The sequence below is a fragment of the Erpetoichthys calabaricus genome, chromosome 3 (genome assembly GCF_900747795.2).
Source record: "Erpetoichthys calabaricus chromosome 3, fErpCal1.3, whole genome shotgun sequence".
In the NCBI taxonomy this organism is placed as follows: domain Eukaryota; kingdom Metazoa; phylum Chordata; class Cladistia; order Polypteriformes; family Polypteridae; genus Erpetoichthys; species Erpetoichthys calabaricus.
This window is the reverse complement of record NC_041396.2, coordinates 202,159,035-202,186,993: the sequence shown is the minus strand read 5'-3', so window position 1 is coordinate 202,186,993 and position 27,959 is coordinate 202,159,035. Positions and strand designations below refer to the sequence as shown.

The 27,959-nt window shown below is 36.6% G+C and overlaps 1 protein-coding gene across 1 annotated transcript in view; it reads left to right on the top strand.

The window, feature by feature from the left end:
- The first annotated feature begins 448 nt into the window (after positions 1 to 448).
- LOC114649411 (uncharacterized) overlaps positions 449 to 27,959 on the top strand; it is a 239,282-nt gene continuing 211,771 nt past the window's right edge. Inside the window, exons 1-6 of the mRNA XM_051924730.1 lie at positions 449 to 826; positions 10,893 to 11,035; positions 20,626 to 20,865; positions 22,978 to 23,129; positions 23,901 to 24,074; positions 24,586 to 24,790. Of these exons, the coding sequence (XP_051780690.1) occupies positions 691 to 826; positions 10,893 to 11,035; positions 20,626 to 20,865; positions 22,978 to 23,129; positions 23,901 to 24,074; positions 24,586 to 24,790 (1,050 nt within the window). The 5' untranslated portion in view covers positions 449 to 690. The remainder of the gene's footprint in view (positions 827 to 10,892; positions 11,036 to 20,625; positions 20,866 to 22,977; positions 23,130 to 23,900; positions 24,075 to 24,585; positions 24,791 to 27,959) is intronic.

Here is a 27,959-nt window from a genome sequence, read left to right as displayed (position 1 = left end):
ATCTTACTTTGAGGTGCACAGTTGGCTTTGTTTTTTTTTTATTTGGTAGGAATTCATGCGAAAAATGAATGATGCGTCCTGTTTGTCATGTTCTTTGGGTTCTGTGATATATGATTCCAATACAGTTGAACGTAACACTGAAAGATTTATTTAAAGAAAACTTTACTAATGAAATTATGAAGTGCTTCACTTACAGGTCAGCCAAATATCTAGTCCCTTTCCTTAATTTTCTAGGGAGTATCGCCAATTTACAATAAGTAAACATAAACTGTAATATAAGGGAGTGTTTTAAAATTACTTATCTTGACACTGTTCTCTATGATGAACACTTCCAACGTTGGATCTGGTCGACAGACGTACCGAAAATGAATGAAGAGCGTGAACTTGCATACCTGCGCGCGCCAACAACATACACCACACACGGCCGCGCGCGCGTCCACATCCCCGCGATAGCGGTGACTCGTCGACTCTGTCCTGAAAAGCCTGTCCAGTTTCCCTGTATTGTATCCTAACACTCAGTTTTCAAACATTCGCGACGCACAACACACGGGCTGCCCTTAAGCGTTAAGAAGCTGTTTACCGGTGGCCTTGACAACAGCCGCCGCCGCACTATGCCTATTTAGAAAACTCACTGCCGAAGCTCCGGCTTCGGGAGACAAGCGCATACTTGTACAAATACTAAGGTTTAAAATGGACGAAAGGCACTGGTGGATCGCTACCAAAGTGCAGGAAACATTCCGCGTGTGTGGGAAGGACAGCCCGACGGAGCTCGAGAGCTTCTTTACACAGCCCGAACACCTCGAGCTGGTGGACGAGTTCTTGAAAGGTCAGTCGACTACCGTGCAACGAGCAGGCTGGCTTCTGTTTTGTGTTAACTGTTAATATTGAAAGCATTCTGTTTGATATAACTAATACCATAGCCACATTAAACTAAATAAGCTGAGTACTGTATTTCATAAAAACTATACTCGCGGAAAAAGCTGAGCGTCGTCATAGGACACGGTGTGATTTACCGTCTTTTTCCATTTAACTTTTTCGTAAAAAAAAAATGTATAGCGATATGTGAGTAAAACGGGTGCTTTCTTTTTAGCGCAAGCATTCATTGGTCTTAAATCACCTGTAGTTCTTCTCGGTCCATTTTTCCTTTACAGGTGCGGCAATAACCAGGCTTAGACGAGACATTCACATATCACAAGTCACACGCACACGCTTACTCCAGCTTGATGTTACCTATTGATCTAACAGGCAACACATTTTGAAATTCCACTCAAACATAGGAAGAACTGCATGCTTTCCACCAAATTGAAGACAAAAAAAACTGTCAGACAAACCAAAGCGACAGTGTCCTGCTGTTATTTCTATTACGATTGGGTTTGTAATAATACTAATAATAATAATAAATTTTATTTATACTGCACTTTATATAAACAATCTCAAAGTGCTACAGAGTAAAATAAAGTAATAAAACAAACAAAAAAGACATGAAATACTTCAATAATAAAATATCTTTCTAAAAAGATAAGTTTTTAAATCTCGTTTAAAAACATCAATCGACTGTGGGGCTCTCAATTAATCCGAGAGGGCGTTCCACAGTCTCGGCGCCACAGAACAAAAGGCTCTGTCACCCATGCTGCTGAGCTTGGTTCTGGGAACTTGAAGAGTGTTAATGTGTATAGAGCGGAGGGTACGTGAAGAAGTATGACGGGTAAGGAGTTCCTGTAAATAATGGGGGGCATGCCCATAAATACACTGATGAGTAAGGAGGGAAACGCTATACTCTATTCTAGGTGAAACAGGGAGCCAATGAAGGGTTTTCAATATAGGAGTGATGTGGTTATACTTTCGCACCCTCATCAGAATTCTGGCAAAACAGTTCTGAATATACTAGAGTCTCTGGATACTCTTACCAGGAATCTCAATAAAAAGCACATTACAATAATCCAACCTGGAGGAGACAAAGGCATGAACAAGCCTCTCTGCATCCGCCAGGGTAAGTATAGGGCGGAGTTTAGCAATGTTCTTGAGATGATAAAAAGAAGATTTACAAAGATATTTAATATGGGTGTCAAAAGTGAGTTGAGAATCCATCTTAACACCCAAATTAGTGACCGATATAGAAAGAGGAATGTTTTGACCAGAGAAAGTAATACCAGTAATGATAGAAGAACGAAGATGATGTGGTGTGCCAACTAAGATGGCTTCTGTTTTGGATCTGTTCAACTGAAGAAAGTTAAGCCTCATTCATGCCTCTATCTCCTCCAAGCAGGTAGTCAAAGTAGATGTTGGCAGAGGAGCATTAGAGGAGGTGGGAGTAGTGTTGATGTAAAGCTGAGTGTCATCAGCATAACAATGGAAAGATAAACCATGTCTGCCAGTGACAGTTCCAAGGGGAAGCATATAGATGTTGAAGAGAATAGGGCCCAAAACAGAGCCCTGTGGGACACCACAGGTAACATTTTGGGTTTGTGACTCACTTAAGCTTTTTGTAGGCAAAGTGGGCATCTTTTTTTAAATACGTAAAAGTAAAGTATTCAAATGCATCATACATTCATGTCAGTTTTAAGGAGCCATTTTGGGAGGATTTACAGCATAACACCCAAGCCAATCATTAAATCCAGTGTCTCTCCTAGGTATGGAATTTATTAGTTTTACTAACATTCATTTACAGTACAGGTTAATAGGGAGCATTTCATTTTCTTGCATATACAACACAAATGACATACTCTTACATAAATAACACACATAGACAATAAATAAATAGGAATCAAGAACAAAATAACAATAAGAATCATTATTTTTGGATGAGGCAGAGATAGCTTTACCCAATGCAAGTACAGTTCTTCCATCTATCCATCCATTTTCTAAACCCATTTTATTCTTAGCAGGGTCACAGTGAAGCTGCAACCTATTCCAACATGCATAGTGCATAAAGCAGGATACAATTCCTGAACAGAGCACCAGTCCATCACAGGGTGACACACCCCGCACACACAAACATAGGCTACTATCAAAATAGAATCTGTAATTCACCTAACTTGAATGTATTTGGACTGTTGAAGGAAACCCATTTGAACACAGGGAGAATCTGTAAACACGATGCAGAGAGACTGTGCAACACTGGTCTGCTTACTGAGAGAGAGCAGTGCTACCACTGTGCCACCCAATGCCCAATTTAACAGTCAAATTTTGATGCTAATGTCCAGTTGTTTAACATTAGCCCTGACTACTCCATGGCAAGAGGTAACACGTTTTCAGTCTGAATAAAACAATATTTAGATTTGTAACATAATAACTTTTTACATTCAGTATATCCCTATATAATAATCATTATGCTACCATTGTGCTGGCATTTTACATTCCCCAATCATACCCCAGGCAGGAGTAGCAATCACAACAGACACAGTACATTCTGTAGTAAGTAAACTCACTACTGATCATTCTAAATTTCCTCTAAAAAATTCTATTTAATCCAATCTGATTGAATCTAATATATATCGCCTGCTTTGGATCAACAGGTCAACAACTACAACTAGAAGTACAACCTACCACTGCCATTGTAATGTTATATTTCATCAAGAATCACAACCTGTTGGATAAATGGACATTTCTCCCAATATCTGAGACAATATTTTTGCCAGTCAATCATAATTACTCACAGTTTGACAAGTTTTTATAGGTAACAGCTGCAATGTCCTTGATATTTTTGACCATGTTTTTGTTATTATGAAAGTCAAATTCTAAAGCTCCATTATCACTCAGCCCATTAATACTAGTGGGTAAAGTTTTTATCAAATTCATCTCTACATAAGCTATAATTTTCAGAGAGGCCAATAAATGTCTGAGGTGTATGAGGGAATTTGAGGGAATACTCTGGGAGAAGTTTAAAGTATATCCGAAGAATAGATCACTTTATATGTCAGGCATAAAAATAAATTGCAAATACAAAATGAATGAAAAATAATTAGTGAACTTTCCAAAACTGAGCAGGAGTATGGAAACTAGTCTAGTGCTGCACTATGCAAAAAAGGTTGTCATTAATAACAAAAGCAGAACAGAAAACTAATTCTTAAGAAACACCATACTGATTGTTAACACAGGAGGTTATTAAGATTTGAGCTCAACAAATATCCCAATTTCAGATATTAACAATTAAATATATAAATAACATATTAAACATGTATCATCTGACTTTATACACATTGTAGTTTAATGAAAGTCATTTGTGTGGCAATAATTTTATCAAGAAACTAAACTTGTCACACCCCAATGTACTTTGTATAGAAGAGTTAAATAATACATTTAACCTCCGTGAAATCCAAGAAGCTATAAATTCCATTCAAAGCAATAAAGTCACAGATCTAGATGGCTATCTTTTGAAGTTGTATAAAAAGCTTTCTCTTAAATAGCTCTGTTAATGCTGGCTATGTAAAAGGAAATAACAGAAGATAACATATTGCCCAAAACACTAAAGCAGGTGTCTGCTATTTTGCCAAAGAAGAATAAAAACCTCTTAAAATATGCAACATATAGACTGTTCTGTCTGCTGAACAAAGATATCTTAATTTTGGTGAAAGTTTAGAATAAGAATATATAAAGTACTTCTTTCTGTAATATCGCATGGTGAAACTGGTTTGTTAAAAGTAGGATTAATAGGTATATTTTCTCCATTTGAGCTTTGACAAGTTATGCTGTCTCTAGATTTAGAAAAAAAACTCTTGACTGAACTGAATGGGGATATTTGTTCACTTTACTGTGCAAAACAGGAATTGGATATATCATATGTGCATATAGGGCGGCATGGTGGCGCAGTGGGTAGCGCTGCTGCCTCACAGTTGGGAGACCTGGTGACCTGGGTTCGCTTCCTGGATCCTCCCTGCGTGGAGTTTGCATGTTTTCCCCATGTCTGTGTGGGTTTCCTCCGGGCGCTCTGTTTTCCTCCCACAATCCAAAGATATGCTGGTTAGGTGGATTGGCGATTCTAAATTGGCCCTAGTGTGTGCTTGGTGTGTTTGTGTGTGTCCTGCAGTGGGTTGGCACCCTGCACGGGATTGGTTCCTGCCTTGTGCCCTGTGTTGGCTGGGATTGGCTCCAGCAGACCCCCGTGACCCTGTGTTCGGATTCAGCGGGTTGGAAAATGGCTGGATGGATGGATATGTGCATATATTCAATGATTACACTCCAACTTAGAAGAATCTGTTTCTATCAATAATCAGAACTGTCAATTTTCTAATAATACTTTTTTGCCATTAATCTTCATCCCTGACTATCCACCTCCATAATTAGCCAATGGTTAAGGGGATTATAAAGGTTGAAGAAATGCATTTTTATGATAAGGTGATGACATAAATATTGCAGATCCATACTTGTCATAGCCACAGGTGTTGATCTGTAAAGTCTCGGTGTTCAGAATTCACTTGTATGTCAGATTAAACTGGTTTGCTTGGTTTTGATTGTCTCAGACCAGATGAAATATTTAGAGGTTATAGCTATAAAAAGTTTAAAGAGCTATTCAAATTCAATTTTTGTAATCTGAAGGAACGAATACAACAAGGTAGAAATAGATGATAACTTCTTCTTCCTCGTCGTCTTCTTCATCTCACATTAGTTGTAAAGTTAATATTGTTAAAATCAATGTCCTCCGGTGTCCACATGAGGGCTGCAATGTCCAATGAACAATGGCAACAAAAGCACAAAGAAAGAGGGACATAAGGGCTAGCATGTCAGACGAACAATGGTTCCTAAATGCATAACATGATCGAAACAGACAGATGTATCTGTGCCATTGTGCCCATTTCAATACAGTAAATCAGTAATCCATGTGGTCAAAATATGACTTCAAGGTTTTAAATGTTTTAAAACAGAGAATCTACCATCAGCTGCTGTCCTATAATAATCATTTATTCCAGCATCCTTAAACTGTACAGTATTTAATTCATTAATATTAATTGGTATCTTGACCTTTAGAGAGACCTCTTTATTGACAATGTGTTTTCATCATTTGAAAAATTATTCTTCAAACAAAATCTTTTACAGTGTGCAAACTAGAAATGTCTTTAAAAGAAATCTGCCTGAATTTCCTAATCTCTCATCAATATTTATAATTGAAACTATACTTTCTAATGATGATGAATATATGGACAGCATTTACACAATGTCATACATTATCTCAAAGAATGCACCACTAGATGATTTAAGGTGGCATTGAGAACAGGTCCTTTTAAGTAGACTTTCAAATACTGAAAGGAGTTCAGTCATGGACAAGATTTAACCATCATAATTCCTTGCTAAGCAAGGTGAAATTCAATGATACAATGTTGCATTGAAGGCAAGACAAAAGTAATTACAATACAATACAATACAGTTTATTTTTGTATACTGTAGCCCAAAATCACACAGGAAGTGCCGCAATGGGCTTTAACAGGCCCTGCCTCTTGACAGCCCCCCAGCCTTGACACTCTAAGAAGACAAGGAAAAACTCACAAAAAAACCTAGTTGGGAAAAATGGAAGAAACCTTGGGAAAGGCAGTTCAAAGTGAGACCCCTTTCCAGGTAGGTTGGGCGTGCAGTGGGTGTCAAAAGAAGGGGGTCAATACAATACACAGAACAGAACAAATCCTCAATAAAAAAATTTTTTTAAAAGTACGGAGCAGAATTTAACAGTAGATGATATCACATAATAAGATTTGGATAATTTTAGACTCCAATTCAAAATGTATCCAAAAGAATGCCCAATCTCATTAAGTGCCTGCCATAGTGGGATGTTTGTTTTGGGAATGTTTGATACTCAAATCATTTTAAGAAAAAAAAACTTTTCTAATTTGTCATATACAGTATATTGTTTAGAGTGACTCCAGACAGCACTCTGTCATGGAAAATGGAAAGCCTATTTTGATATCTGTGTCTTTGCTGCTTTCTTAATATGTTGATGTTACTCAACTAATACATTTTAAACAGCCAGGAAATGAAGGGCCACATAAATAAATAAAAGTTAAATTATTTGGGTTTTTTAATTTGGATAATGTGGATGTGGATGATTTTGTGATTTCTGCTTCTTATGCGATCCACCTTTCGTTGAGCAGATGTTGTGCTGCTTTTCAATTTTTGTTCTTTACACATAAATATGGCAGTGGTACATAGTTTTTGAGCTGAATAAAAAATACAATAGCACATTATTTTATGTGCTGTTAGTTTTTAAATGGATAAATAAAGTAGTAATGACATATTACACAGGACAGTCTGCTGAAAGTAACCTTGTGTTAACTGCGTCATATGAATTCTTATTTTATACAAATGGAAAAAAGCTAGGTGAAACTAGTTTCACTGAAAGCTAAAATAAACATAATAAGCAAATATTTTGAGCCTTTGTTAAGTTTGATTCCATTTATTCATTTTCTTAGCCTGCTTACACGGTGCCAGTCTGTCATATTGTGAACACACACAGGCCATCTAAGCATTACCAATAAACCTAACCTGCATGTCTTTAGGCTATGGTAGGAAACCAGAGCATTTGGAGGAAGTACACACAGACATGGGGAGACATAAACTCCACACTGGGAACACAAGGAACATGGGATGTGCACCCTCTTCTCTTTGTTGTGAGGCAGCAGCACTACCACTGTACCACTTGTGTATGGTTCTATTAAATAACACCTTAACGTTACACTTTGCATTCACATACTGTTTAACAGTAATTCACATTACTGTTTATTACAGGTTCATAAATGCTGATAATGTGATTTGTTTTAAATGTTAACAGACTTGCTTGAGAAAAAATACCGTAGTTCCCAAGTTTATGTTCAAAACAGCGGTTTAACATACAATTCTACCTACTCATTATGGTACAGTCTAACTGAAAGCCAGATTCCCTGGGCCTGCATAATACCATGTCTTGCCCAAATATAGCAGGCAGAGTTGATGTTTTTTGATGAGTAATAGTGATCAAGTTTTTCATTTTAACCGCTAGGATGCATAGCAGCTTTCATTACTTCTGAAGATATTCTGTATAAATTACAAATATTTTTCCTGGCGCCTAATGGTATCAGGATAAGATAGATTGAGAATGGTATGTTACTATAATATTGTCTGATTGCTTTGTTGTATGTAAATTTCATTTTATTTAAATAATGACTTTAATAGCTGCTTTCCACTGTTGCCCACTTATGTATCCAAGTTGACCCTGCAACTCTCTCTGATTGGGTGGTGGTGTATATATAGTGAGTATGTGCATCTACGATCTAAGATCATGCCACTCCACCAGTAATATAATACTTTGGGCATGACGTTAGCATGCCCAAAGTATTATATTATTTTTAAGTTTTTTGTTCCAGTATAATACAATATATTTCTCAATACAGGTATTGGATGTTGTTGGGGGATCTTTCTTAATAACCCTCTTCAGTATTAGATTATCTGGATTGAATGACTTGGTTTGTAGTGACCGCTGTCAAGAAGGAATGTGGAATGTATTTTTTAAGGAACTTAGCAATTCCATTTTTATGACACCCTAAGAAACATCTGCCAATAACGGAATCAAATTCTGGAGGACCAATGCAAATACCATCCTGCCATGAAACAGTTAAATAGCTCTTTGTATTTGCATGGTTTGACATGCGGCCACAGCCATTACCCAACTAGATGGCAGAACCAGAGGAGAGAGCATTTGCAAGGCACTACTTTCCCTAGGATACTAGAGATCAGGCCTCCTGGATAGCTGTAGCACAACGGATTTCTGCAGGGAACAGGTACAGGCCTGTTGGGTTCCGTGGGGGTGGCCAGGGGGACCTGCAGAATCCTACAGTGGACTTCCACCACACCTGGGAGTGATTCCAGGTAACGTTGATGAGCCACCTGGATCACTCCCAGGAGCTGAATAAAAAGAGCCGCCTCACTCCAATCGGAGAGCCAGAGTTGGGAGGAGGTGGACAAAGCTTGCTAGGAGAGGAGAGGGGAGGAGTTGGAGAAAGAGAAGAAAGGAAAAGAACTATACTTTGGTCTTGCGGACATTGTGCTCTTATGGGGATAGAAGAAAGCACTTCCTGATCCTCTTTAATAAAAGCCCTGTGTGTGTCCAGTGTCCATGTGTGTGTATCTTCTGGTGAAGTGTGCATGCGCGGGGCACGGTGCGATGCTTCAAAGCAGATGCTTCAAAGGCCACACAAGACAGAGAGGGCAGGACCTATAAAATATCGCGCGGACGATTCAATCGGATTTCTGTAAATGAGGTAAGACTTAAAACAAAAGGCATGAAAAATCCAATCGGGTACTGAGATGTGGAGACCAGCTTCCCCAGAGAGGTGGGATTAGTGTTTGTGGTTGTGCAAGTGTTCACTCTGAGGATGTCAGATTTGTGATTAAGAAGCCTGGCCCGGTAAAGTGTAAAGTGTCAGTTGTTGAAGAGGTTTTCCTAAATATACGAATTTTCATGATATTACAATAGTATGACTTTTAAAAGTAGATTTATTTTCGTGCACATAAAATCCATTCCTGGGGAGAGGCCACACATACTGTACAATAATCAGCTGCACGACAGCACAGATTAAAATACTTGCTGGGGAACTGCACAGTACTTGCTGGAGAGACGCCACAAGCACGATTATCAACTGCATGCCACACATTACATCAGTTGCTGGGGAGAATCTGCTGATTGCCCACTGTTGTGACAGAAAATTTAACGCATATTACGGACATCAAAGCCAATATTACTGTCAAGAGAAAATTACATGCATTTTACGGAAATACAAGCCAGTATTACAGTAACAGAAAAATATTACGGACGTACAAGCCTATATTACTGTGACTATCTACTAACAACATGCCAGCCAAAAAAGAAGAAAAAGAAAATGAGCTTCAGAAAAAGTGAAAGACTTAGAGGAGCAAATAGATCTATAGAAGAACAGGAAAATAAGCGTAAAAAAAATTCTCAAAGAGAATGTACTACTGTTCTAGCGCCCGTTATTGTAACGGGCTTAATGTCTAGTCTGTAAATAAAGGTGTGCTATGTGGAGAAACTTGTGTCCTGCTTGTCTGTGTTGGGTTAGGGCGGCTGTACATGGCTTCACAATGGATATTTAAGTGTTTGTTGAAGTTTTGCCTGTATACTTGTGCCCTTTGACATTTGACAATGCTTTTAATAACACACCATTTTGGTGTATAGTGCAGCAGTAGAATGGGAAATCAGTGTTTCTACTGAGTGTCATTTGTTTCATGTACTTCCAGAAAAAGAATTGTCTAAATTTTTACATTCAATGGAATCCATTTTAATTTGACTAAAGCTGCATTACATCATTCATTCTTCTGATTTTCATTGCTATTTATTGATTTCATCAATATTTTTTGACTAATTGTGAGTATCACCTTGGTATCATGGAGTGATTTATGGCTTAGTGTGAAATGTTTGGGTTAAAATTCAGTCAGTTCAAAAATAAGGTAAAACTTCTGCCTCGGAAAGGTGAGGTAATACAAAAAGCATTATACAGACACTTGCAGCAAGGCAAGAGCTGCAGCTCTCAATTTACACTATAATCTCTGTCCTCACTAGTTGCCATACACTTTGGGTAATGATGGGAAATAGGGTGAGGAGCTCTACAGTTCTAGCTTTTGTTGTGGATCAAAGAAAACCAAGGAAAGCAACTCCTTCTTAAAAGTGTTTTGGAGAGTTTACCATTGTACAGTTTTAGTGTCTAGTTACTTGATCAATGATCTTGGGTTAGGTTTAGGTCTCTCTTCTGCACTGTCAGCTATCTAACAGTACAGAGCTCCAGGAGTTGAGGTCCACAATGGTTAAGGTTTCTGGGGCTGGAGCTGCACTCTTCTTATATGAAGCTCTTTTTGTCTCTGTTGTTAATAGATCATCATTAAAAAATCATATAATAATGTTATAAATCTTTTGACAGCTGATGGCCTTGGCAAGCTGTTTTTCTATGCCAGTACTGAAAACCAGGAGGAGATGCAACTGTCCAGTCTCAACATTGTAGAAAATTTGGATAAGATTACAGATTCACAGAATGTTGATATTCTTTATTTTATTCGACACAAGGTAAGCATATCATTTTATATCCACTCTATGGTAATTTTATTTGAAGCTATAAAATAGACAAGAAACAATAGGCACATGTCTTTGAATACATCAGAGCATGTCTTTGAGACAAGTATTGTATTCTGTGTTATTGTAGGCTTTAATCTTAAGCAAAATATATATTGTGAAATGTACTCTTCATTTAATAGCACTAAGGGCCCAATCACAGCTAAGCATTTTTCTGGCATTTTAATACTAGATCAGAAAGCTCCTAAACCACTTGAAAAGTTATTTAACATTATTCTGAATGACACTTTTGACATCCGAGAGTTTTAGCAATGACCATTTTAGGAAACGCTAGCTCTTGTTCCACTGAAATTGATGGTAATGCTCCTAAATAAAAAAAACAAAAGAGCATTTGGAAGCTTTTTGTTTAACAAGAAATCAAGAGGGAAGCTACTCATTGAAACTAAAACAAACAAAATGGTGGTTTTGCTGTGCACGCAAGTGCTTCGATCATCTGGTGTGACAGCTAGTGAGGGAGATGTCAAGTGCATGCATACTTGTACCTTGCAATCAAATGATAAGAATTGAATAAAAGTTATAGGTATATATTTAGTTTTAATCAGCTCAAAGTTTACTACAGATGTTTTAACATATAGGCAGAGTGGTAGTGCAGAGCTAGCTGGTATTCCTCCCTTACAGAGCCAACTGTGTAAGGGTTTGCATGTTCTCTTCTTGTGTGATTGTGTATTGATCAGTATTAGCGAGTAAGTTTAACTAAGAAGTATTACCTATATTAACACTAAATATGGGAAATATGTTGGCAATTGTTTCCTTAAGAGGCATTAGCTTTCTGGAAATGCGTTCTTTTCAATTGCGGCGTTTTAATTAACCTGAATTTAAATAATTATAAATAAAAAGGTATTATCCCCCCCCCCATCATGCAATATGACGGTTACAAGATTACACGAGAAGTGTAAAGGATAATTTAGCTCTTTACTGATGGTTTCACACGGATATCACAAACGGGAAGCTTATGACAGACTCTCAAGCTTGTGGGTGTCTTGATCAACGCAGTCTGCCATCTTTCTTTTGCCACGCTGAAAGGATTTTCACCGGACGGAAGACATAATCTTCTGCCCGGCAGCTTCAAAGTGTTGGCCGTAGGTCCATCCTTATATTCTGGTTGCTCCATGTGCAGGTTCTTCTCTGGATCCAAACAAGGACAGGAAAGGACTCAAACCCCACCTTCAAAAATACAGGAATAGCACAATGCCTACATAACTTCTCATTCTCCCAACAAGGATAGTGTGCTGACAGAAGACAGAAATATACTAGTCTGTCTTTAGGCTGACTATTCAATTCTCCAGTTGTCTTTGGCTCTCTAGTCCTGTGCTTGGCTCGGCAATTCTAAATGAAGATGCTGTGCCCCTGTGTACCATACTTGGTCTGCCTGTATGAATGAGTCCATAACAGTAGGCACAGAGAACAGTGACATAAAACTTAATAATAAAACATATTATAATAGTAATGCTTTTCAAGAAAATAAGTTTTAGTCCTTCGTGCAGTAAATAACATCCATTCCCTTTTTCCATCTCCAGTCTGAACCCCCAGCTGAACATTAGCAGGGCATTAGCCATTGCTCCAACAGATCACACTGTTTAAAAATGTTGTTAGCAAATAACTAAATTAAAACTAAACAGATACTTTAATAATAGGTTTCTGTTGTTGGATTCTAAGCTGCACACTCTTTACTACTTGGTTGTGCAATTGAGCCCTGAAAAGTATTGGTGCATCGTCTAGCGCATTTGCTTCTTGCCTTTTTACCCAGTGCTGCTACAATAATCACTCACTCCCTGTGACTCCAACCTGAGCCAACTAAATTTACCCCTAAGCCCATGTAGGATTAAGTATATATGAATATAACACATGTTCAGTTCTTTTGAGTTGATTACCACTGTGCACTATAACCACTTCCTCACTAGCTGTTCCTAGACGACTGGATGATTTTGCACCTACTGCAGTAAGCAATTTTTTGTTGGCAAATAATGCAATAATTTTTTTTATATTTCATTACTTACATGTTTATCGACACCCGTATGTAGTCCTGGAATTTTATAGGGTGCTGCCTGCTTCATAGAGAGTACACAATTGTCCTCTTGACTCCTTTTAATGCAAAACAGAGTGAACCCAGTATGTGCACTCACAATGCTAAGGACACCTGCCCTTCAGTACTGTGACCTCCAGGATTACAAGCAGTAAAGTCATAGAAGACATTTTAGAGATTCAACAATCACCTCACAACACAATAACACCTCACAATGTACAAAATGAAAATTATGTCAATCATATTTTCCCTGCAAAATGTTTCTTTGAAAAGTCAGGAAAAATACTCAAAAATGGCTGAAACACATGCAAAAAGCCATTAAAAAGCTTGAAAAATACTAAACAAATGCTGGAAACTTACAACACTCAAGTGTGAATGGTCCCAAAATCAGAGTTTGTATTCTTAAAAACCAACATGATTTGCGATTCTTCGTTACACTCTTTATTGCATTATAATTAGGTGCACATTATATATTTATTAATATAATTTGAATAAATGAATGAATTGCAGAAATAATAGACACTATAGTGTAAGAAAAAAAGAGAATTTTAACACCATTCATAAAAAGTGACAAAAAATTAAAATTTGTCTTACAGATATTGATACATAATTGCATATTTGGCAGCACAGTAGCACACATTTCCATATTGCTGTCATATGCTAAGCAGACCACAGGTTTAAGCCTTGACTGGAGTCTGAACAGAGTCTGCATACTATTTCGGTGTTTACCTGGATTTTCTCTTTCAAACTTGCAATTCTAATTTGCAGAAGTGTCTGAATGTGGTTTGGTGTGTTAGTGTAACTTGATGTCCCTTCTAGGGTTGACTTACCTGCAGTATTGCGCTATTAAAATGGGTTTAGAAATGGATGGATAGATACATGGTACAGAGTTTTATAGGGAATTCAATATTTCATTTCTGATACTTTTTTACTATTTTTTTCTTAATTTAGAGACCCGAGTTGTAAATTTTTTACTGGTCCTAACCATCATCTTAACAGTTGTTCTAACCTAGAGATGTAACCCTACCTAAAAAGCAAGCAAGGTTAATAATGAAGTAGGGCTTTTGCATCCTCTTCACTCTCCTTTAACACTATAAACAGTCTGACAAAGTCCTGTCAACAGCATTGTTATATTCTACAAGAAACAGACAAGGTAAAGTACTACAGAGACCTGTTAAAACAACTCAGAACCACCAGAATAAACCATTTCTATGCTATTTTAATGTTTGTATTGTTTTCTCTCTTTATTAACATTTCAAACAGGAAAAAGAACATTTTTTATTTCAAAGTTGGCATTCATCATGATGATGTTGTCAAATGTATGAGGCATCTGTGGCATGGCTACTACTAACTACACTATGTATGACTATGATAAAGCAAACAATTTCAAAGTAAATTGACTAAAGTTAAAAATATGCCCAAGCACATTTTCCCTTATGACTTCCAAAATATCCTACATACAGTAACATACAAGCTGCACAGTCTTGACAACTGGACCAATCCTTGTTTTAATTAGAATATAGGCATGTCTTTTTTTATACTGTATTGGGGGTTTCTCGATTATGAGTGGAGATTTATTAATGAAGGAATGGGTCTTTCTTGCTGTATAATGCCCAAAAGATTTTCTTTAATAGTCTGTATTCTTATGCATCTGTAAACCTGACTTATTATTGTTCAGATTCAAGTGCAATAAGTTATTGAATATATGTGAGCTTATTGGCACTCAATTAATCTTTAAAAATGTATTCACCTCTCTGACATTAGTTTATTTTATGTATGAATAAAACATTGACTAAAGGAGCAAACTGAACAAGGGGAAACCAGATAAAACAGCAAAATGCTATGAAGAAGCTCAAATTAGCACTATTAACAGATACTCAAGAAACATGCCTTTTTAGACAGCAGTACTGTCCTGTCACATCAATCTGCATCTGTAAATATTGGCAAGGATGAAAATTCTATAGGTAGATAATATAAGTTAAATGTTCAGTATAATTCTTCCGTTGTTTCAAGAAACATTGTTGCAGGATGAAACAATGCATGATGAGTGAGTGGGTGTATGCAAGTATGCCCTGCAAAAGACTAACATCCCAGTCTGGGGTTGATTTGTGTCTTATCCCTAACACTGGTGGCATAGGAATTGCTTTCTACAGCTTTGGTGGAATGTAAGAAGTATGTTCAGAAAATGGGTTGATAGATGGCAGTGGTGCCTGATAATCAAAATCTATTGTCCAAACATTATTTAAAACAGAAGGAATATTCCTTTGTACAATATATGGCCAAAGAATTCCTGCTTCACCATTCTTGCTTCCATCATTTGCATTGATGTCTCAATATCTTGATTTTCATCTCTGTCACAAAAAAAAAAATCTTTGTATCTTTTCACTCATATTGCATCTAGCTATTCATTATACGTTTTATGTTTCAAAGCATACCCTCTGTGATTGCACTTTTCAAACAGCACCTCAGAAATATGGTGAATTCTTAAATCTGGTGAAAAGTAAAGCCAAACATAGAGAAACCTGATTTACACAACCTTCTTCAGTATTTTCAGTGATGGCATTATGTTCCACATATTTGTTAAAATAAGTCTATACAAATGTGGCAGCAATGGGTACAGTGGGTACTGATGCTTCCTCACAGATCCACTGTCCTGTCATTTACATATGTTCCCCATAGCTGTGTTGGTTTTCCTCTGGGTACTCCAGGTTTCATCCCACATATACCCAAACAATTACAAGTTAGATTAACAGGTGAGTTCAAATTAACCCTGTATGGTGTGTCTGATTGAGTGAGTTAGTGCATAGTAGTAGTTAAGTTTAAAAACTTTATATTATGTTGACAAATATGAGAGAATGAGAGAAATATTTAATTGAAATATAGAAGCACAAATCTGCTAAGCTTTGTTCAGAACACATTCTGAACTTGATGGTCCTTGTAGAGGAGTTTTGCCTTTTCCTCTAAATTTTTTAAGCACATTGGTTCTATGGCACATAACCCATGATAGTTAATTCAAAGGTAAGTGCAGTTGGTAATTCTGTTGCCATTGCATATGTGTGCCAATTCCACTGTTACTGTCTGAACAGAAGTGACACAGTGCTCAAAGAGTTTTAACTTGAGAGTAACATTTGCATGTTATGCCAATGTCTGCAAAGGATTTCCCCAGATAGTCCCCTTTCTTCTTATGGTATGTCCAGCCAGATATACAGTACATATTGTTTCAAACTGTGATGACAGAATGTTTGTGTTTGTGTGAGTGTGAACTGGAATAAAGTGGTTCAAGCTTTTTGTCAGGATTGTATTTTTCTCTCTCTAATTGAAAAAAATAATGTACAGATAGCAAATTTTAACAGCATGGCCAGTGGAAAAAGATTGCATTTTTAATAGAGACAGTATTCTGTCACCTAGCCCACTAAGTTACAAATCACTATAGCAAGCAGAAATGATGTTTGACCAAATATCAGAATATACATGGCACATTATTTAAATGACTTTGATTGTGATGTGATTGTTGGTGAAAGACTTGGTGATTACATTAGTTCAGAAACAGTTACCTTCCTGGGATTTTCATACATTACACTCTCTGGAGTGTAAAATGAATAGTAGGTTAAATAAAAAAACGCTCAGTGTGCAGCAGTTCTTTAGGCAAGAACATATGTTAAGAGAGAATGACTAGACTTGTTCAGGCCTCAAATACTTACCGTAAATAATGGTCCATTACAACAATTTTGTGTTGAATAGTATCACTGAACTCACAGTGCTTTAACCACATTGGGGCCCTGTCCTGTCGTCTAAGAACAAGAAGCTCAGGCTGTTGTATTTAACCTAGGGTTCCTCCCCTTGCTGGGGTTCAGATTCTAGTTTTATGTCTCTTTTGTTCATTGTATAGGCCTTTATTTGTGTTAATGCTGCCTTTGTTTATTATTTGCTTTATTTCTTATGCTTCTGTTATGTGCCAGGTGTTTTGGGGATGATTCCCCAAGAGGAGGTGTCACCTGCCCATTACTGCAAGGGACAGCCTTCAGTCTTATAAAGGCGAAGGCAACCCACAGTTCCTTCAATAAATATTACAGTAGTAATATTTATGTGATACTGGTAAATAATAAGCCAGCAGGTAAAATAAAATAGACATTAAATAATAAATCTTGATTAAGCTATTAAATCATTAGAGTTTTGCAGAAATAATAAAAAGTGAGGACTACACTGGTGGATGATGTAATTCACAATGAAATCTTAACAGTTTACCATTTACTGTAATGCCTTCTCACCACCACTTAGTGTTTCATGCACATTGGTACCAGTCCTTTCTTTCTCCAAATATACTAATTCACACAGATTGGAAAAGCTATGGCTGAGTTGTGAAGATCATCAGTGTAAATGTCATTGTGAGTTATATTACACTGGAATCATTCCTTAAAAGTTTCCAGAGGGTGTAAGCTTCAGTTAACAGGGCATTCTCCTGAGGTCTTTATTAAGTAACATTCTTGGAAATTATACCATATAGTAATTTGTCAGCATGGTTTTTTAGGGATTTGATGCTGCCATCTTATGATTTCTTTTCCTCTTAATCAGTTTCTGAAGCATTTGTTGAATGTCATGGAAATTCGACGTGAACATTTTTCTAAAAACAAATACAAAAGAATCTAAAAAGTGAATGTTATCTAAGTCATTTAAGTCAATGTAAATGTCAAATATTCCAATGTGTGTAAGTATTAAAAAGGGTTTGTGCAAGTATCATATACTTAATAAGATTCCAGTAAATTATATAAAATGATGTCAGATTTGTTGTTATTAGATTGTCATATGTTAAAAATAATTAACTGCTTATTATCATTTTGCAAAAAGCCCTGAAACAATTTCAGGGAAATTCTTTATTTTCAATAAAAAAGAAAGAAGATACTTACCTATACTTTTGCTGATTTTCCAAAAGAAAAGATTAGTACCATACACTATAAGTTTTAATACTGAATGATTCATAATGCTTATTCTCAAAATACTTACAAAAAGAAGATATCTCAGGGATATGCCCATTATTAGTTTGTCCTAATAATTCAGTTCATTTTGGTCTACAGTAATCGGTTCATTTGAGTGCTTTGGTTAAAGTTGCTGTCTATTGGAATAAATGTCTTGGGTTTGAATCCCGTGTCCAGCAGATAGCAATGTCACAGTGACCAGCAGCTGTCCTTTTTATGTCCAGCATTCTGTATCTTCTTAAACAGCAGCTGTCTTGTACCCATCTGTCAATCTGTCTTGTTCTTTCAGTAATATTGGCTGTCTCACACCAAGTGGCAGCTGCTCTGTTTCTGACAGTTGTTATGGTTTTGATTAAAAGACCAAAGCACCAAGGCTGGTGTGATAAAGCAAGACCAGGAGATGAAAAGAGTTGTAAGGGACAAGCAAATGCTTTCAGAGGCAAGTGCAAAAGTCTTTTTAAAAAACAAGTATCAGAGCCAGAAAATCACTATTAAAATCAAGTAAAAAAGAAAAGCCTGAGGATCAGTAACCAAATAGAAATTTGTCACAAAATCACTAGGACTGAGTTTGTTTTTTCTGTGCAGTTATTCATCATAACTGTGCCATTATCATATACAACATGACCGTACCTAGGAAATCAACAATATGTGTGACATTGTAACATCATTACAGTAGAGTTCAAAACATACTGTATAAAGAAACATATTAAAACACAATCTGCATGTGTTAAAATTGGACAGCCAATTTAAAACATTAAAAAACACATTCCTGACAGCCATCCAACAAGGTGTCAGCTGACCTCTTTGTATCCAGTTATACCATACAGATAGTTGTGTTTCTGTTTTGTCTCTGCAGTTGGTGGATCATCAGTCTAATCTGGTAGTTGACACAATTAGTTTTGACTGCACAGCCAGCCAATCCACAACCAAGGTGGCAGCTGACCTGTTTCTTCCTCTTCTTTGCAGCTAGCAGTCTAGCCTAGGCAGTAGCCTAGAAAGAGGAATTTTTGTTTCTGTCCAGTCTATTTTGCTATAAACACAGTTACTTTCTTGGTTCTTTCTAGTAGTCTGGCCACTTATAATGTGGTGGCTATCATTTCCCACCTTTTGTCAGATTTCCAAGGCAGTTGTTACTGTTTTGAATTGCTTGCTAGCTTGCTAAGGATCATAAATGAAGTACTATTTTTTCCCCTGGAGTTTAGGTGTCCTGTTTTATATTTATTTACAGGAGATTTACTTTTATGGTCCCTTGCATGTTTGTGTAGTTTTTAAGTACTTAACCTGTTTCACTCAAAATTAATCTAGCAAAAAATAATACATTACTACTTCTTGTTTTTTGTGACACGTATTGGGTTTAAATATCAGTCTTGAAGAATTGTTTTTAAGCCTTCTGATTTTTAAAACCAGTGGTTAAATGATATGTGTGTTGCTTTCCTTCAATCAACATGGAAAATACATTAGCATATTAAATACAGAGGAGTCGGAGTCAGAAGTACCGGAAACTAAGGAGTCTAAGTCGAAGGATTTATCTACCAACTCCACAGCCCTGGTTTATTCAGTCAACATCATGCTCAAGACTGGAGCAAAACCTGAATGAGATGCTAGTTCTTTGTAGGACATCCTTACATTTATACTTTGTGTGAAATTACAGTCACTAATTTATCAAAATGAATGTTTTTGCTGTGTGAAAGGGAACGAGAATGCTGTACATTCAGAAAACCTTATTCACACACGGCATCATTTTGTTTTTCTTGGAAGACTCTGCATTTAGACTTGGCACAGAAAGTGATTTGGTTGGAATTCAAATCAGCAATGCTGACCAATTTTGAGACATCATGCACATAGCCCTCACAGACATTAAGAAGCGACTTGACTAAATGTTTTATGTTCATGTGTCTTAGCAGAAGCAGATCTAAGGCAGGAGGCAGCCTTAAATGGGGATCTAGTACATCAAACGGCCTATTCATGAACACACACACACACACACACACACACACTCAAACTGAGTTAATTTAGAATCTCTTATTAACCTGAAATTCTAGGTTTGAAAATATTACATCTACAGAATTTTAGGTTTTTAAGAGTTCTTACAATTATTTATATATTGAATTATTCCATGTTTTCTTTATACATGCCATTATTGTGGGGCAATTCAGTTATAACAGACAAATAATTTTGCAAGGTTTTTCTTTATAATAATAAAAAAGTGAAATGCATGCCACCCTGCAAACAACTTACACACACTGACAGATACAGTATACTCATTTTCAGTTTTTAAATTGTACCATCTCTTTATATTTCTGATTCAAAATTAAATTTGACTGTGTATTATTTCCTAATTTATGTCACCCATCCACTCTTTTACCTTATCTCATGGCCTATGATGAACATGATAAACATAAATCCTCCTCTATTGAAAAAGAGCAAAGCAAAGTTTACTTTAGATAGCTCAGAGACACATCAAATTAATGTAATTGAATGTGAGTATGATTAAATACTGTATGTTTAACTGTTTTTTTTTTTTTTAGACACAATTTGATATCGACCCTATTAGAATGGAACAAGATATTTTCTGTGGAGAAATAAGGAAGAGTGTCATTGATAGTCTGAGATCCCTTGTGAATGATATATATATACCTCTGCTGAAAGCTCAGAAAGACTGGGGCATCTGTACCCAGCCTAATGTTACTCAGTTTCTATCCAGCTTGGACAAATATGCAATTGTACTACATGACTCTGCTGCTGCTACAAGATCTGAAAAGCAACAGGTAACATTCCAGTAAAAGAAGAACACTTGCAAAGAATACTGTAAGAAGTAGTACATACTGCTTACTTTGTAGAATTTACTCTCTTGCCAGTGAAATTTATTTTTTAGGAAAAACTGTAGTCTGACATTCATTCTTCATTTTATCTATAGGATGTAGTAAGCCTAAGAATAATTTTCAGCTGTTTCCTTTCTCAGGAGCTATGAGGTAGTAGTACATATCATTGTACCTTTCTTGTATGTTGTTCACATGCCATGCAAACACATGTAAATATAATGAAGCAATCTGAAATGTGAACATAAATAGAGAGCTAGGAAACCAGTTAGGCCTTCTTTTATTCTTTATTGTACAGTGTGTAAGTCTTGCATATATACTGCCAGGTATCATGCTAAGAATCCCCTTGCTTTTCTTAGGAATCTCTGTCTACCTCTGTTTTTCTCTAGTTTGAGGAGTCTGTCCTGCCTTCTTGCCTCAACATCATACTAATAGTAAATATCAAGTAGCTTTATTAATGAACGGACGGACCTGTAGTCAGTGTTGGTGTTTACAGATCTGGGACACATATGGAGTGGTTTCCACCCCTTTGGGGAGCAAACAGACAAACAGGTTACACTTTTAATGTCCCTATGAATGAAGACCATTTAAGAGCACACAAATAATTACACAGTTGTGTGTATAAATAGTTGATATGTCCATAGATATTAGATATTTTTTTAAAAGTCACTGACAGTAATTTTGTGGACTTGACAAATGCTGGTTCATAATGGCTAAATACCAAGCTAGTACAATTTTCTAACACTATATGTAAAGTATGTGTTGTACACAATAATTGTGAAAACAACATATTTCTTTTGAAAAAAGCTATTAATTGTGAGAATTGTGTATTTTTGTTGTAGTATAAATGTAATGCTATAGTATAAATGCAATGCTACTTTTAATTAGAGTTATATGCAGTAATAAGATATTACATCAGCAAGCCATAAATATTTCTCTGCTCGAGGATCAACTGTTGAGAATTCTCATTCAGTCTCATCAAGATTAAGGAATTTAGTAAGTAAGTATGTAGTATCAATTGAATTATCACATAATTTAAAAAAAAACTTAAATTCAGCAAGAATATGTATTAAAAGACAGCCATCTAGCTGAGTGCTATAAATTTGAAACCATTAACCATCATACACGTATCCCCCTCACCACAAATTTTACTTGCTTCTAAAGGCTGATTAAATCCTTATCCCCAAGGGAGACAGAAAACATAGGTGAGTTCCTAGTCCTGTATGCTGTACCTCTGTTTATTCTGCAGGGTTTCATTTAGATCTGGTCTTATGCTGTGCCCTTCTCCTTATCTCTCTCTTTATTCAGTCTGCCTCCATTTATACTGGGTTCTCTGTCTCTCACCGCCACCAGCATCCTCACTTCCTGTGTGCTCAGCTAATTGTCTGTTTGTCTAGTATATCTTCTGGCACAGAAGAGATCTAGCTAGTGTACCTTCATACAAATCAATTTCATTATAAAGTTGTAAGAAATAGACACTGTACAGAGAATAGGCTGATTCTCCAACATGTAACATTCAAGTAAAACTAGTTGTAATATACTTTCAGTGAGACTGTAATGTTCTAAAAAATTGTACATACAAAAACAACAACATTATAATTGGATTGTAAAGCAGGATTCAATATGGCACTTGAACCACAAATAAAACAGACATATGTAGACATATTATTAATAAAAGACTATTGCAAAAAGGACTGTGGTTCTGAAAAATGTACATACAAGCTTAAAGTCAAGATACATATTTTAATGAGTTTTTTGTTAAGAGTATAATGTGCTGTTGTGTAGGAGTATACAATGACTTGAGAAACTATTACAAGTAAGAGTGAGACATTGTTATATATTATATGGTGATTGTTTCAGTTATATTAATTATGTTTTTGTCTGTGTTTGTAATAATTTTCTTTATGCTATGTATGGAAAATATTTGGCAGCTACCCACCTTTGCAAAAGCTTAATCTTTCTGAGCTAATTAAACTGAGGCCTTTTTCACCTCTTGCTAATTAGCACACTTTGCACTTTTTAGAAAAACAGCTGTGAATATATCTCTTTTCTTCTTTTCAGATTTTAAAGAGACCAGTACGGCTTGTGAGTGCCGAACTAATGCAGCAGAGGATGATGGTCTTTGATGCAGAAATCATTAGTGAAAACGAGACTATTCTGTCGGATTGGATGAAAACACTCGAAGAAATCCTTAAAGAAGGTGGAGATGACAGGTGAGCTTCAATAGCTGCTTTTTTCAATGGAGAAAAATGGTAGCATCATGTTTCGAAATTACTTAAATATCTCAAATTAGTGGAAGACTGGGTTAAACTAACTTTTATCATACTATACATTCTTTTTTAAACTATTTAATCTTGTATAGATTTCCTGTTAGTCAAAGTCTAAGAGAGAACTTGCTGATGTGTAATATAACACACTCCCAGTTGCAGGGACTTGCTTAATGACTTGGGCAGAAGGAGCTCTTCTTGAGTTCTATTTGAAAAACTGTTGCTTACTCATTCAGAGACCCCAGGTTCAGGTCCAGCTCCTCTATGTAAAGATTTTACATGGAGAGCAATGGGACCCCTAGGGATTTCTAGACTGTGACAATCTGGCAGTATGGACCAGCCCTGGTCTTGCATATATCCATCCTAATTCATTTTTTATTCACCAGTGAATCTACTATGCACAATATTAGAGAAAACTGTAGTATATCATTAAAGAACAACACATCACAAACTAGCACACCACCATGATGTCCTTTTAATAAAGCAAGTCACCTGAAATTATTACTTGTAGAAGTCTGCTGGAAATTAGTCAATTAGCATTTTTCTAAAAATGTTTATGTTCTAAATTAAACTCTAAATTGGCCATGTACCCTACTGTTATCAACTGGTTCATAAGTTGAATCTGATGTTGTCCAGGTAGGATTGACGGAGGCATGGAACATTTGTTGCTCTTTTAAAAAATTGTGGTGTTTAACAGTCTTTTTGTATTTATCGTAGGATTCTAGATATAAATACCACTCCCATAACTGAACTTGATCGATGGAGGAGGAGGCAAAGGACACTGGAATCCATCATGGAGCAACTAAAAGGGAAAGAATGTAAAAATGTCATTGGCCTGCTCATTGCCACTAAATCGCGTCTTCTGAAAAAGTGGAAAGCCTTGGACATAAGGTGATGTTTCATAATAGATGTCATTACATATTGCTACATCTTAGTTAACTTTGGAAGCTTCTCCTATGTTGTTCATTGTTTGTTTACTTATGGCATTGAACTGTATGATAGTGATTTTAAATGACCGAGGGTTCATTTATTTCATGTTAAAAATCCAATACATGCAGAGGAGGTGCATTTAATTGGGAAACCAGAAAAATTCTTCCTAAATTAAAAGTTATGACAATATTGAACAGTCTAACAATTTATTCAGTTAAATGAATAACTACCGGTAGATAAGACTTTTAAAATACCTGTATATATGGATGCATTATTGGCACATATTGGTTATTAGATAACCAAATGACCTTGTCACACTAAATGATCGTCATTCAGCTGTAAATTTTGTTATGTCAGTTAGGGTTTATTTTGTTTATCAACTTTAATAAGTGAACCTTGTGTCCTTTATTACTCATATTATTGCAACTACTGTAAGACATCTAAGGCAAAGTTTTTTTATGTATTTATGTAGCATTACAGACATAGCAAATGACACTAAAGGCAAAGTCAAATATCTTGAAGCACTCAGTCGTCATTTTGAAGCCTTAGCCAATGAAAACAACCCAGCAAATTTGATGAATACTGTTCTACCAGGAATATTTACTGCTTTCAAGCAAATGGATACAGTCTCCCGATTTCTTTCACGAAATGGTTATTTAGGTCTGCTGCTTACAAAGGTAAGAAATAGTTTCTAATACTGTGTGATTGAGAAGGTAGCCTGACTTGACTGGCAGTTAAGGGGTTAACATTTCCAGCTGTATTTGTTATGCCTATGTTGTACTGTAAAGAGCAGGGGTCAGTTCATTAGCACTTTGCTCCTCCTCCACTACTGTATATGCTACAATACTGTGCATGGATGGTATGATAATAAAGCCATTTGACTTGCATTCTTTCAAGTTAAAGGTAAATCACATACTCAAGGACACTAGTGGAAATTAACAGGAAGAGTATTTAGGAGCATGAAAGCACTTCTTTATGCAAAGAATTATGGGAATCTGGAACAAACTACTGAGCCATGTAGTTGAAGCAGAAACCTTGACAACCTAACCTTTAAGATGTATTTACATGATATATTGGAACAGCTTCACTATCAGCTAAATGTGGATTGTAGGTGGCACCACTGAGCCCCAAACTGCCAGACACAATTGCATCACAACAGTCCCAGTTCAGCTAGAGTGCTTTTAATTTAAACAATGCCTTCATACAGGGTTCTTTTATTCAAAATACAGCAGAACTCTTTTTTCTTCTTTTTCTTTTATTCTACCTCCACTCCTCCTAGGCGAACTTTGTCCTTCCTCCATACCCGACACCAACTCCCCTGAGGCAAGTGGAGGGCTCTCTTTTAACTCTGGATCTGGGAGTATTTCTGGTGCTTAATCTATTGCTCTGGAGAAGCACTTCATGGTCAGACAGGACCCTTATATAGTTAAAATCAAAGATCTTCCCTTTGTGGCCCCCACAGAACCCAACAGGACAGGCCCATAGGTCCACAACTCCCATTTTGCTCTGTATGTGTCCATCCTGGGGCTTGTCAGGTGGGATGCTGCCACTGTGTGTAAAAGGGGGGTTGTTACTGTTAGCTACTGTGTTGACTTTCCCGGTTCTTGAATCCATCCTGGGTACTGCTCAGTGGCTGTTAGAATGCTGCTCACGATGTAGCTACTGTAACATCCTTCAAGTGAATGGTCTCCTCTTGTTTGTCATATTTTTATGTTCTTATGTAGAAAGTCAAATACTGGCTTTTTTTATTTGTAATATTTATTTATTGTACGCTGTAATTAAATGACAAAAATACATTTGTTTTTCACTCAACAATAAAAGTTCTTGACAGTGATTTTGCAGCTTCAGGGGAAATTAGATTATGTTTCTGTTAAATTTTAGAGAGGGTCTTAGGCATGTGATGCTGAGTCATTCTATGGGAAACAAGTCTTTAATTTGCTCATTTGCTCATTATTTCTTTAGTTGATAAGTATTGCTTCATAGCCTGCTAAATAATAATATCCATTCATCCATTTTCCATCCATCCATCCATTTTCCAACCCGCTGAATCCAAACACAGGGTCACGGGGGTCTGCTGGAGCCAATCCCAGCCAACACAGGGCACAAGGCAGGAACCAATCCCGGGCAGGGTGCCAACCCACCGCAGAAATAATAATATAATATAATTTTATCAACTCTACTTAATTCAGTTCAGGGTCACAGGAGATCAAAACTTATTTTGGTAGTAGTCATACACAAGGCACAAAATATAAATAGACAGCGCTAGTCCATTGCAGTATAATACAACTTTTTATTCCGTATTTAGTAATAAAGAAAACCCAGCCACCGGGGTCACACAAGCCAGCACAGTCGTAGTGCTGGTCCCAAGCCCGGGTAAATTGGGGAGGGTTGCATTAGGAAGGGCTGTGGTATAGCGGGTCCCGTCACAAGGGCATCCAACATAAAACCTGTACCAAATCAAAAATGAGCATGAGAAACATAATATCCATACCGGATAGGTCACAGCTCTGATTACCATCAACTGCCATCAGTCTGGATAAATATAAACTGCTCTGCTGTAAGGTGAATTGTGCAGCATACAAGCAGAACAAAAATCTAACATACCGTACTATACTGTAAAAATCCAAAGTTCTGTGAAATATTGCACAGGAGAAAAATCTATAGCATTTTTAAACAAGTTCTGTCAAATATTGCAAAAGGATACAAAAAAAACCCCCAAATCGATAACATTTTAAACAAATTGTAAAATTCTACTGAGGAAACTTGAAGTTGTTTGACAGAAACACCAGTCTGTTCACAGCATCTAGCTTCAGAGCAGCATGGTTACATATTACAACATTTCCTCTAGTGCTGAAAGCCTTCTCAGAAGGGCTGCTTGAGGCAGGGATGAAAAGGTTCTTTTTTTGCAAGTTTCCCCAATTTGGGGAAATGTATGTCTTGTGTTTTCCAACTCTCAAGTGGATTTACATCACTGTCCACCTCAAGTATCATCAAGTATCTCTTGATCTCTTTTTCAATGGCAATGTGCAGAGACTCGCCTTCTCTGAATTCCTGATTTTTTTTAAATAGCTGCCAAAATACTTTTGTTTTGCTCCCTCTCTGGTGTCATCACCTGCGCCAACTTCTGCAGCCATAGGGTGAGCTGAAGCAGTTGAATGAGGGGCCTGGAGTAGGGCTGTCTTCTTCAGTCACCATAGCCATGAGTTCTGTTGTAGCTGCTGTTGTAATGGCTTCGATCTTGTCATCATTCTAGAGAACGTGCTCTAGAAGTTTCAGCTACTCTTGTGCATCAGCAAGTGCTTTCTTCATTTTCCAGCTTTTGGAAAAAGCTCCAACCACATTTTTGCAAACTCCAGTGGCTCTATCTGTTCTTGGATCCTGCATGTTCCTCTCTGGAAAACATTTAATATAGAAACAAAAACATTATTAGTCAGTTGAACATTCAAAGTGTGCTGGTATGTAATAATGAAATTACAATATTATCTTATATATCTTTTATTTTGGAATTTAATGTATTATTTTATATTACATTTATATTTAGTTATATTATTTTTTCATTAACAGCTTTGATTATTATCCCTGTTCTTTTTTGTATTTTTAAACATCTTAATAAACACAAGGTCAACGGTACTTTGTTGGTGCCAGAAAGGAAAAAAATCCATTCTGATGAATTGTGTACTTGAAAATAATTCGTTTGAATGAATTAGCATAATTCTCAAGCCGTCTTGGCTGGGGATCCTCGATTCCAAAGCACTTTTTTCTTTTTTGTTGTTCTGCACAACTACAATTTTCTATACACAAAATCATCCACCCTTTACTGCTTCCTGATCTGGATTTCTCTAAAAT